At 33.4% G+C, this 12,720-nt stretch overlaps 2 protein-coding genes and 1 long non-coding RNA gene across 3 annotated transcripts; all 3 read left to right on the top strand.

Annotated features, from left to right (window-relative positions):
* Window positions 1–2,526: 2,526 nt before the first annotated feature.
* LOC134323078 (uncharacterized) lies at window positions 2,527–2,995 on the top strand. Its single transcript, XR_010014007.1, has 3 exons — window positions 2,527–2,617; window positions 2,706–2,819; window positions 2,911–2,995. It is a non-coding gene; the product is annotated as an uncharacterized LOC134323078 (long non-coding RNA).
* Window positions 2,996–3,413: 418 nt separating this feature from the next.
* Window positions 3,414–5,913, top strand: LOC134323516 (galectin-4-like; the record flags this gene model as incomplete). The annotated part of the gene is made up of 7 exons (XM_063005050.1): window positions 3,414–3,445; window positions 3,599–3,797; window positions 3,909–3,986; window positions 4,078–4,191; window positions 4,922–5,010; window positions 5,590–5,788; window positions 5,872–5,913. Coding segments are annotated over exons 1-7 (753 nt in total), but the record flags the coding sequence as incomplete, so codon positions are not given.
* On the top strand, window positions 5,907–8,934 carry LOC134323616 (galectin-6-like). The gene is made up of 10 exons (XM_063005190.1): window positions 5,907–5,985; window positions 6,421–6,540; window positions 6,696–6,784; window positions 7,006–7,204; window positions 7,288–7,401; window positions 7,507–7,620; window positions 7,778–7,866; window positions 7,979–8,177; window positions 8,258–8,371; window positions 8,468–8,934. Exons 1-10 carry the CDS (start codon window positions 5,914–5,916, stop codon window positions 8,489–8,491), a joined length of 1,134 nt encoding a protein of 377 aa, XP_062861260.1. The 5' UTR covers window positions 5,907–5,913; the 3' UTR covers window positions 8,492–8,934.
* Window positions 8,935–12,720: the final 3,786 nt, after the last annotated feature.

Here is a 12,720-nt window from a genome sequence, read left to right as displayed (position 1 = left end):
GCTTCGAGATAAATTTCGAGCTTGAGAGCCGTGAAATGGCTTTTCACTACGTTCCCCGTTTTGTTAAAAAACATGTATACCTAAACAGCACTAGAAATGGTGCCTGGGAGAAAGAAGAATCTGCCCCCATCACACCCTTTACAGAAGGAACATCATTCACTCTGTTTTTCCTCATTAAACCAGAGTGTTATGAGGTTTGTATATAATTTTGCAAATATTATATATAATATTATATAGAACTATATACAATAATTTTATTAAAATTCTACAATCTGCAGGTCTATGTGAATGGTTTACGCCACTGTACGTTCAATCACCGCTTTCCAATAGAGAATGTTTCACTGATTGCTATTCATGGAGATGTTACTATCAACGTATATGGCTTTATTGAAGTAAGTAAATTAGTTTCTTGACCATCATGTCCTTCATGCAAAGTTATGTGTTTTTCTGAAGCTAATTAGTTTTTAATTTTGTTTAATATATTACATTTCTTATTAGAACTGGAGCACATCACCTTTTTCTACGGATGGATCAAAAATTACGGTCAAGGAAAGTCAAAGCCTGTTACCAGTAACTCCAGAGATTTCAAATCCCATTGTCCAGCCTGTAAGTCTCAAAATAATTAGAATTTTATTAAATTAATAAAATTAAATTAAATTGAATTGTCTTTAAATTAATACATGATGGCCCAATGCGCGTGTGCACCTTATTTTGTTTTTTTATTAGGTTCTTCCCTGTGTCAGTAAAATCAGTGGAAAGGTAAAACCAGATGCGGCTGTGTACTTCCAAGGTGCTGTTCCTGTAGGTGCTAAAAGGTATACCTCAACTAAAAATTGCTACTTCATTGTTGTTCATGATGTAAGCAACCAATATTAATATGAGGTATGCCTATGAAGGGGTTAAGAAAACCAATTTCCTTGTTTGAATTTCCCAGTTGAGCAGAATTTTTAATTTGTTTTTCATTGTCAAAAGTTGGTTCAGAGTTCCAAGCTATAAAGTAGCGCAATGTGAAAGAGCTACAGCTATGTAGGACAAAACTCAAAATTAAGACTATACAGTTTTGTTTTAAATTACTGTACAGTTACAGCAATAATAGTTTTTATATTATAGCTTATAGCTTATTTATTTTTGTAACTTTTTTCTACTACATTTGTTTTTTTTCAGCTTTGAAATAAATTTCCAAACTGGTCAGTCTGATGGTGACGATATTGCTTTCCAATTCTACGTTTGCATTGGTCAGTACATACGTTTTAACAGCTTCAGAAATGGTAGCTGGGAAAAAGAGGAAACTGTCTCTTCTGACAAGCCCTTCACCAAGGGGGGATCCTTCATCATGTTTTTCGTAATTAAATCAGATGGTTACGAGGTGTGTGTTATGTATATGTATGTCTATAAAGTCTCCTACACAATTATTGGCATCCCTAAAAAAGTTTAGAAGAAATGAACCTTTAGGTGAATAAGAAAGAAAATAAACTGAAAGATCACATCAAATCCAACCTTAAATTACCACTAGGCTACAACTGCCTATACAGGAGAACACTCAATTTACATGAGAGAAAAGTGTGCTGAGCTTCATAATTCATGGGATGGCTATAATTAATTACCACCTCCCTGCAGTGGCTATTATGTACATATGTAAATTATATTTAGAGTACATATGTACATATGTAAATTATACATATTTAGGGCAATAATTATGAAGTTCAAATCAACTAGAACTGTGACAAATTTGCCTGGACAAGAACTCAGGTTTGTTTTGTCTTCATACACAGAGTGCAGAGTTGTAAGAAGGAAGGGTTTTAGAAAAAATGCATTTTGGGGTCACCAAGTCTCTCAAACAGCCATCAGTGTTTTAGTCTTGATGTGTCTAGTCTTTTCTGTAATCTAATTAAGAAGAAGAAGAAGAAGAACCTTTATTGTCATTATACTTGCATACAACAAAATTTAGTTTGACACTCTCTGAAAGATAAAAAGAAGAAGCAAAAGTATTTACATAAGCATATGGATATTTAAGCATATGGATATTTAAAAACCATAGTTTGCTAAATGCTTTCAGGACTTTGACTAGAACAATGTTCTACAGTCAGATGAAATGTAAGAAATTTATTGCAACAAACAAGGTGTGTTTGGTGTGAAAAGGAGAACACTTCTACACTTAAAGAACCTAATACCCACTGTTAAGTATTCTGGAGGTTCTGTGATGTTGTGGAGGTGTTTTTTTCTCCAAAGGCCCTGGGAACGTAGCATCACATGGCATCATGGACTTCATGAAATAGCAGTACATTTCAATCAAAATATCTCTGCCTATGTCAAAAAATTTTAAATAGTAGTATCTTCCAGCAGAATTTTAAAATAAATGTACTACAATAAAACCACTTTTTACTCATCTTCACTAGAGGTGCCAATGATTGTAGACGTGACTGTATATTATAATAAATAAAATAAAATTGAGTAAACAAAAGTAGTAGATAAAGTGTTCATTAATTGTATGTGATATTTGCAGGTCTATGTAAACAGCATTAGAATCGGCATGTTCAAACATCGCATTCCTGTGGACAAAGTTGCAGCACTGAGCATTCGTGGGGATGTTTCACTCTCCCTTTATGGTTTCATTGATGTTAGTTTTACAGTCTTGTGCTTTTAATTACTTATGTGACTGTTATTTATATATTTATCATTGTAAATCTTGTAAATTTGTGTTTCAGAACTGGAAGAATTCCTCCTTTTTTACTGAAGGAAAAAACATCGACATTTCATGGAGCCCAGCTTCCAAGATCACACTATTGCTGTCTGAGATTCATTTCCAGATTGTCAGGCCTGTGAGTGAAATACCGAATGGACATAATGCCATGATGTTAAAAAATATACATTTGAAGAATAGATAGCTAAGTGTTTGCTTTGCTCTCTCAGGCACTTCCCTATGCAACCAAAATTCCTGGAGGGATAAAACCAGATACGGCTGTATTTTTCCAAGGGACTGTGAATAAATTTGCCACAAGGTATAGTATCATGTACATTTCACAAACAGTTAAGGAACCATGTTATATATTATTATAAGTATTATTTTATATTATTATAAACATAATTGGTTTATTTGCATGTTCATCATGCATTTGTAAATATAGTTAAGTCAAAAGTTGCCATACATTTGTAAGTACAATGTACAGTATGTCATCGCAGTCTTAGAATTTAAAGGATTTTTGTAACTGTTATTTTCTAAATATTTGAAACATGCTTAAAACCTGCTGGTTCAGAGTTATACATACAGCAACTTAAGTGGAGAAACTTCTATAGGTGTTTTTTTAGTTTGTCACATGGTCTCTTAATTTTTTGTCAGTGAACTTAATTAAAGCCCTAGTTTGGCTGAATCTATTTTAATTACAGGTCAAGGTCATAAAAACAGCTTTTAACTTATGCTTAAGAAATCCTGTCCAGGTTATCAAATGTAATTTAAGAACCACTAAAACAGGTCTGTCCTAATAAAAAAAAAAACATAGATAATATAAATAAAAATAAAAAATGAAATAAAAATAAGTTTAAAATGAAGTGAATTTTGTCTGGTTTTACATGACTTTAATTTTTGCTTCTTTTTTTAAAGCTTTGAAATAAATTTTCAGACGGGCCAGACAGATGGTGATGACATTGGTTTTCAATTTAAGCCCTTGGTTGGTCAAAATATATACCTCAACAGCTTTAGAAATGATACCTGGGAGCAAGAGGAAATTGTTCCTGACAAGTCCTTCACCAAGGGAGCAGCCTTCATTATTTTTGTGTTCATCAAATCAGATGGTTATGAGGTAAGGTTTATTATTTAAGAACAAAGATGTAATTAAAGCGCAGTTAACACACATTAATTAACATTTTTGTTGTAGGTTTATGTGAATGGTGTTAAACTCTGCATGTTCAAGCATCGCATTCCTCTAGAGAACATTTCCACACTTAGCGTTAATGGAGATGTTTCCCTCTCCATCTGTGGCCTTATAAACGTAAGTTTTTCACTTTTTCTATTATTGGTATTTATACAGACTAATCTAATGTTTTTTAATTTAAATTTTTTTTTTTTTTTTTTTTTGAAAGAACTGGAGTAGCTCTTCGTGCTCTAAAGAAGTAATAAAAATTACAGGAGTAGCAACCCCAGCCACCAGCCTTCCATCCATCCCAGCAGAAGTTAAAAATGCAGTCAGCAATCCTGTGAGTAAATAGGATGAACATGAATGCCACAGCATATAAAAAAAATATTTCAATTATTAAAAAAAAATAATTGATAACACAAAAAATATATTAATTTTAGTATTTGTTTCATTTGTGTAGATAAAACACTTGTTTATATACTAATACTTTTTTTATTATTTAGCTGAGGGGGTCTGGCCACAAACTATTAAACAAGTTTATCATCTGCAAGCAATGTTCAAAATTTTATAGTTACACTATTCTGTATTTCTGTATTCTGTCTTGATTTTCTAAAGAAATAATATCCAATTAACTAATTTGACCTATCCTAATTGTTTAAAAGTATTTATCAATTGTATTTTGAATTTCAGTTTTGTTTTTTTAAGTATTGTTAAAATCATGGGTAGTGCTGTGGGTAGTGCTTTTATACAGCAAGAAGGACCTTACATGGATTCCCCATGTGGAATGCAACATGCATTTCTCCAAAGTGGGCTCTTAAATTGCCTGACCATGAAGTTAGGTTGCTGTTGTATAAGCTGAGATAGTCAAGCTTAGCAATTGACACTATTTCAGTAGTTTATTCTGATTTACTATGTACTCCTATTTTATGTGTTCACATAAACATTTGTAAAATAGTGGGTTATATATAGTATATATGTATACATTATTTTAAAAATACATAACTAAACTGTATACACACAAAATACCCACTATATCATTAACCATGCGACATGTTGCTTGTGTTTTTTAGACACTTCCCTATGTGGGTAAAATACCTGAAGCAATAAAACCAGAGATGGCTGTGTTCTTTCAAGGAAATGTTCCTGCAGATGCCAAAAAGTAAGCTTTTATGTCAATTATTGCCTTAGTTTTAAAATAATACTCTACTGCATCATTATTCTTGAAGACCTGATTCCATAGAGAAATGGATGAATTTATGTCTCTATCAAGATTTTTTTTAAAGAGAACATAACATCTTCTGAGTCTGAGGTGAAGATATATGAGTATATTCATGAATACACATACATATATACTGCACATAAATACAACAAAAAGGAATCAATCTGTTGTTAGCAATTAGTTTTAGGGAGCAATTACAGGTTTAAATCTTTTACTTCATTAAATGGAATGGTCATTTCAAAGGTTTTTAAATTTAAAAAATACTATTTTAAATATAATTTTGTGTCTACCTTTGTTGTCTTTATCTTAATATATATAACTAGTTAGAGGATTTGAAACATTTAAATGTGACAAATGTGAAATTGGGTGAAGGGCAAATACTTTATCACTATAGCCTGCCCTAGATTCTTTTAATTCTGTTTATAAAGGCTTACTCAGTACAATGTGTGTTGTTCTGCACTGCAATTAAGGACTGATGCTTTTGAGACCAAATCTTTAAATTATTTTCTCTTCCTCCAGCTTTAAGATAAATTTCCAAACGAGTCAGGCTGCTGGTGCTGACATTGCTTTTCAGTTTAACCCCCGCATTGGTGAAAAGATATACCTCAACAGCTTCAGAAATGGTAGCTTGGAGAAAGAAGAAACTGTCTCCAGCCAGCCCTTCACCAAGGGAGCAGCCTTCATCATGTTGGTGGTCATAAAATCTGATTGTTATGAGGTGAGTTTCTCAATTATAATTTGGAAAGTAGTATTGTTGTAAGATTTTTATAAATACATAAATAAATTGTGCAATTTTTCCAGGTCTACATAAATGGTGTAAGACACTGCACGTTCAACCATCGTATGCCTGTAGAGAAAGTATCTACACTTGGCATTCATGGAGATGTTTCCCTCTCCATCTGTGGTTTTATAAATGTAAGTATAAACATTTAATTATGCTAATGGTTCAAATGCATCTGGAGAAATATAAGAACGTTTTATCTTGCACTGAGAAATTATCTTTTTGACCTGTTTGACAAATTTGCCACAATGTTTGGCATGGCCCATCATTGCTTGTAAAGACTGAGCCTGATTCTCCTTTTTAACTCAATTATTATTCTCTCACCTGTTACCAATTCACCTGCCTATTGTATTCTTTAAACTTTTTACTCTTTTTGCCTGTCTTAACTTTTTTGTAGTGTTGTAGGCATCCAATTCTAAATGTGTTATATTTCCAAAATACAATACAACTGATCAGTAAAACATTTAAAATAATTAACAAATCACAAATCTTTACTGCATTTTACAAAACATCCCATGTTTCTGAAAATGGTGTGTATGTAATTGTTTTTTGTTTTACTTCTCTACCAGAACTGGAAGACTTCTTCCTATTTTGTTCCTGTAGAAGAAAAGAAAACCACAGTGACATGGACCTCAGTCCCCAGTTCAACACCCATCAAGTTTGAGGTTTCTAATCCAATCAGCAGCCCTGTAAGTAGAATGGCATGTCAGGTAAACATAAACATCTCATTAGGCTAAAACATTAAATTGACTAAAGTTTATTCATTATTATGAACTATATATTAAACTTCGGTTCTTGAATGCACTGAAATAAACCCGGTTGTGCACATTGTCTGTGCTTTTAGGTGCTTCCCTATGTGGGTAAAATGCCTGGAGGAATAAAGCAAAATATTGCTGTATTCTTTCAGGGGGCAGTACCTGCTGAGGCAAAAAGGTATGCTTTCACATTATGCTTGTTACATTAGTAAACAATTATAGAAAGTCTATAAGCATGTCATTGTTAAAAACATGGAACATGTTCTAGATACGTGGTTGGTGCATTAATGGTTACACATATGAATGAAAGATGAAGACACAGTGACATTTAGAAATTGAAAATAAAGAGCTCTGTTATTTATTTGCAGTGCAGTTCATTTCATTATTTTTTCTTTTCAGCTTTACAATAGATTTCCTAACTGGTCAAGGTAAAGGTGATGACATTGCTTTCCAATTCAACCCCCGCTTTGGTCAATTCATATACCTCAACAGCTTCAGAAATGGTAGCTGGGAGAAAGAGGAAACCACAACTGATAAGCCCTTTACCAAGGGAGAAGCCTTCATCATGTTTGTTGTTATAACCTCAGAAGGTTACGAGGTGAGTTTTATATAAGGTTTTATTGTTATAAAGTATTACTGTTAATAAATCATGTAAAACAATACTAAAAGCTTCTTTTGTAGGTGTATGTGAATGGCATAAAACACTGCATGTTCAAGCACCGCATTCCTATAGAGAAAGTTTCCACACTCGGCATTCGTGGAGATGTTTCCCTCTCCATCTGTGGTTTAATTAACGTAAATATTTTCAGTTTCTTGCTATTTATAGCTTGGATGCATGATTAGATGTTTTTATTATGTCTGGTTAAACTGCTTTATTTAATAACATTTCCCCTTAAATAGAACTGGAGCAGTTCTTCCTGCTTTAAGGCAGTAATGGAACTCACACAAACAGTCGGTACAGTCACAAGTTTAAAAGAAGTTAAAATAGAGGTTTCCCAACCAATCAACAACCCTGTGAGTAAAAAATATTATTGTTCATGTACACAAAATTATTATACAGTAAATTTATAGTAATGTACTGTAGTAAACGCTCAATTTTACTATATTTATTCTTGTTTATTCTTACATGTAAGGACATTCCTGATTAAGCACATTATTTTTGTATTTCTAGGCCATTCCCTATGTGGGTAAAATCCCTATCGGGGTGAAACAAGATGTGGCTATTTTTGTTCAAGGGACTGTCCTAGCAAATGCCAAAGAGTATGACCCTATGCGTTTATCAGAAACAAATATAAACAAATATGCACTGTGATGCCTTTTTCTAATAATATTGGTCCCCAAATTACATATTTTATTATTTTTTGGTTTGCAGCTTTAGAATAAATTTTCAGACTGGTTTATCAGATGGTGATGACATTGCTTTTCACCTCAACCCCCGCATGGGTCGGTATACGGCCCTAAACACCTTTAGAAGTCGTAGGTGGGAGACTGAGGAATCTGCTCCTTTAAAACCCTTTGATGCTGGAGCATCATTTTATATAATTATTGCCATCAGATCAAATGGCTATGAGGTATGTGTGTATTGGATTACTTTTCAAAAAAGCTGTAAAAATGTTGGAAAACCATGAACAAACATATCTTGTTTCTGTAGGTCTATGTGAATGACCAGAAATTTTGCAGGTTCAACCATCGCATTCCTTTTGAGAAAGTGTCCTCAGTAGGAATTAAAGGGGATGTTTCCATAAGCGTTCTTGGATTTATTGAGGTAAGTAAATGCTATATGGTTTTAAATTATTATTTGTCTGACACATTTGTCGAGCACATTTTATTAATTTACATTTCTGTGTTTTTCCTTTTTTAGAACCTCATTCCACTTGGCTTCTAACTTGCTTTTAAATGCACTCTGGGAATATGATGCACTTTTCATCACATTTTCAAATGCAAATTAAATGGAACTGTGGAAAATTAAAAATACTATCTGATCAAAGACCAAATATAAATAAGACCAAGCCAACTGTTAAGCATGAGGGTGGATATATTATGATGTGGGTCTATGTGGCAAACATTACACTGGTAGATAGAACAATACACTGTACTAATTATGGTATAGTACACTATAGCCCCTTTAATGTGAGAGTGCCTACAGCAGCTATTTGCTAGATTGTTCTAAAGTGACAAATATTTACTTCAAAAGGCAATTTAAAGCTCTATAAATATTTTAATCAGTTCTAAATATATTCATTTATACATTTAAATTGGTGTCAATGTAGTATTATAAATGTGATGTTTATGACTTTACTTTGCTTTTGTTTATGCCTGCTACTTAAACCTTGCTGAAATGTACTGCTTAAAGTAATTCTCTGTAAGCATTCAATAAACACTGGTACTAAAGATTCTGTGTCCTGATACATCTTGCCATTTTTGTATTAGTGTATATGCTGTATGAATGTTCATAATTGTGCATGTAAATACTGGAAGTTTAAAAACCTTTTACCGTAAGGGAGCCCAATTCCAGTGTTTGCTATTTATTTATTTTGCATGCCATGATAAATACCTGATTGTGCTCTTATTTATATGTTTATTTATTTATTAGATTACCAAGGGTACAGCTTTGATCATGTTATTTCTTTAGATCTACATAAATAATCCACAAAAAAAGTTCTATGATAAAAATAGCAGGTGCCTTTATTCAAAGCGACTGTATACAGTCCAAACAATTAAGGGTTTAGGGTCTTGCTTAAGAGCCCAACAGTGGCAACTTGGTATATGTGGGGCTTGAACCAGCAACCTTCCAATTACTAGCCCAGTACCTTAACTGCTGAGCTACCACTGCCCAATTGATTTGATTTTTCTTTTCTAATAAAAAGTTTTTACACAGTCTATAAATAACATTGTTCCTATGGTGTCGTCATGTTTAATTAATTATGTTAATTATGGCTGTAGGGCCAAAGGTATATGGAGAATGCTTACAATTATTACGTTTTATTATATTTAAACACTGTAGGTACAAGCTGAATAGTCACGTGTGTTCCCGGCCTTCATGTCTTGTGTAATTTGATTCAGCTGTGATGTATTATATAAGCACCACTCAGAAATGTGGTCAAAGTTGAGTGGGGATTTCTTTGCACCAAAGGGCCAGTGGATTAGATACTTCCAAGACATTGAATGCTCCTAGAGACACCACTCGGAATATTGTCTAGAGGTTCCAACCTGCAAAACTGCCTGACCATGGGAGAAATCCCATGATCTAAAAAAAATGACCTGATAAAGGCTGGGACAGTTGTAATGGGCAGCTGTAGCCTAGAGGTTAAGGTACTGGACTAGTAATCAGAAGGTTGCCGGTTCAAACCCCACCTCTTCTAGGTTGCAACTGTTGGGCCCTTGAGCAAGGCCCTTAACCCTCAATTGCTTAAATTGTATACTGTCACAGTAGTGTCAGTTGCTTTGGATAAAGGCGTCTGCTAAATGTCGAAAATGTAAATGTAAAATGTAAAACCATTAAAAGTTCACTTTACAACTAAGCACTTTATGGTCGGTTTAATGCCACTCTTGACCAAGAAGCACAAAAACGAGTTCTGAAATATGCCAGAGAGTATTTGGACTATACTACAGAGAACAGAACAGTTAAAAGACAGGCATTTCATTTATAGCACATAACATATCAACGGTTATCTAGGTGCAAAAGATTTAAAAAAAAGTTAAATTTAAATACATTTATTTAAATAAATAAATATAAAAGCATAAAGTTAACAAAGACAGAAATGAAATCTAACCGTATACACAACATAAAGACAAATAGAATTTTACATAAAAACTAGATTAGATGTCTAATGTCGGTATTCTTCTAAGGTTTTTTGACAGTTGGTAACACCCCAGGTCACTGTCAAAGCTAAATGCTGCTTTTTTGTGTTCAATGTTTTCCTAAGGCATGATTAACTAATGAGGTCCTGATGATCTGATTTTTATAATACTCTTGCCAACATGCACATTAAACTATCACTGTTTAGGCTCTTATGTTGAAAGATAATGCCAGGCTTCCAATCTATGTTTCAGTTCAACCTTAACATGTTTATTGAGGTTGAGTTTACGATTTTATGCAAAGTATTTTTCTACATCAAACTCGTCAAACAATGTCTTTATTACTTTCCCATACTGTTGCCACAGCTAAAAAAATAAATACATAAATAAATAATTTTACTTTTTCAGAAATCCTCTCCTTAAGGTTTTGGATGCTAGAAACTTTTTTTGTTCAATAGGACAATTAATTGTTTAATTGTACATAAACATCTTTGTTTAACCTAGTTTATCCTTATTACTGTGCATGGTGGCAGAATAAACGTGTCATATTTCAGTAAAGTCTTTCCTTTTTGTTATTACTTTCCTTATATTTCAGTTAAATATTGTGTACAATTGAACCAATTACCCACACAGACAGATTTTTCATAATTTTCTCAAACCCATCTTTACCAGGGTTCCAGTAAAATGACTGTGTGGCTGATTATGTAAAGTTAGGCAATGTAATATAACTTGGCAGAAAAAGCCCTTTGATTTTAGGGGGATATAGGTTGAAGCATTTGAACATTAGGTTTTAAGTCTAAGATAACACTTTAGGCAGATTCAGATCATGCAAAGATAAGACTTGGTTATTGATGTCATAATAATTCTGTTACCTAATTGCCAACATGCAAAAATGTACTTCAAAATAAAGTGATAATTATTGGAACACATGCAAGCCATATTTAAAACCATTCAAATATATTTCAAACATGTTTTTTTCTTTATTAGGCCAGTATCCACCTTGGGCATGTCAGTTTGTAGCAAATACTGATGATTTATGGATTACTAAAACCTGTGTTATAAAGAGGGTTTTCTAGTTGAGAAATATTTTTTACTACAAAGTAACAATATAAGCAAAAATTGCTAAAAATTCAATGTCATAATTTATGCACTTAACAACACATTTAACATTGTCATAAATAACATCATTGTGACATTTGGATGTGAAAATAGTCATTCAGCTAATTAATTAAATTAATTCAGCTAACCACTAAGCACATCACAACAAATCTGTATTCGTTTATACTGACTGGTCATTTTCTTTCATCTTAAATACTTACACATGTAAGGTGCTCGGGTGGCACAGCAGTCTGTTATGCTACCCTTCACCACTGAGTTCAGAGATTGAATCTCAGCCAAGCTATAAGCCAGCTAGGCATCTGCACAGACATGATTTGCTATGTCTAATGTGAGAGGGGGGATGGCCAAAGACCTGTGATGTAGTGGGAACCCTGTCCAGGGTATTCCTGCCTTACAGCCTGCCTTGTATGATTTGTGTAAATTCTATTCATTTGAATTATCCTCCAGGCCACCCAAGGAGGATGGGGGTCCCTGCTGAGTCTGGTTCCTCTCAACGTTTCTTACTGTAATTTTAAAAGAGTTTTTCCTTGCCACTGTCACCCTCGGCTTGCTCAACAGGGTTTTAGGTCTGTTGGTCCTGGAGTCTGTAAAGTTTCTTTGAGACAATGTTAACTGTAAAAAGCACTATACAAATAAAATTGACTTGACTTGACACCCAGGCAGGAATTTTAACCCTGGGTGACCCTAATAAGGACTAAGTAGTCCAGTGCTTTTGTAAAAAGAGGTTTAAACTGTATTTAAATTAGTTTTTAAAAAACTCACCTTGTCTCATGGGATGATAAATTGCAAACTGATGGGTTAAACTGCAATTTAACTTTTCAGTAATTATGAAGATGTTTCAATGTATATTTGTTAAAACTGGTCCTTTTTGTCCAACAGTTTATATATTATCTGCACAAAAGTACATTTATTTGAAACATTGCATAAATGATAATGGCTTATTTTGCTACAAATAACTTACATTTTTGAGAAGAATAATGTTCTCACACATTTGTTGTGTGTACATATTTCTAAAGTCAAATTTGTATTTTCCCCCGAGATCTGTCTAGTCAGTTTATTGCCAGAAGCAAATGTGTTTTAACTGGTTTATAGCAACGTGTTAAACTCCTTGTGGGCTTCAATTATCTTCATGTATGCTGTCCCACCCCGTTACCATTACACTATAAAACTTAGTGCACACACTGACACATTTGTTCT

Source organism: Trichomycterus rosablanca, chromosome 11, assembly GCF_030014385.1.
Source record: "Trichomycterus rosablanca isolate fTriRos1 chromosome 11, fTriRos1.hap1, whole genome shotgun sequence".
NCBI classification, from domain to species: domain Eukaryota; kingdom Metazoa; phylum Chordata; class Actinopteri; order Siluriformes; family Trichomycteridae; genus Trichomycterus; species Trichomycterus rosablanca.
Note: the sequence above shows the minus strand (reverse complement) of the source record. Positions and strands in the feature narration are given on the sequence as shown.

Bases quoted from the DNA above. Each gene is read 5' to 3' on its own strand.
- LOC134323616 (XM_063005190.1), top strand. From the start codon at position 5,914: ATGCCTGTAGAGAAAGTATCTACACTTGGCATTCATGGAGATGTTTCC. The intron at 6,785-7,005 runs GTATGCTTTCAC...TTTTCTTTTCAG, and splicing joins GTACCTGCTGAGGCAAAAAG to CTTTACAATAGATTTCCTAA. The intron at 8,372-8,467 runs GTAAGTAAATGC...TTCCTTTTTTAG, and splicing joins GCGTTCTTGGATTTATTGAG to AACCTCATTCCACTTGGCTT.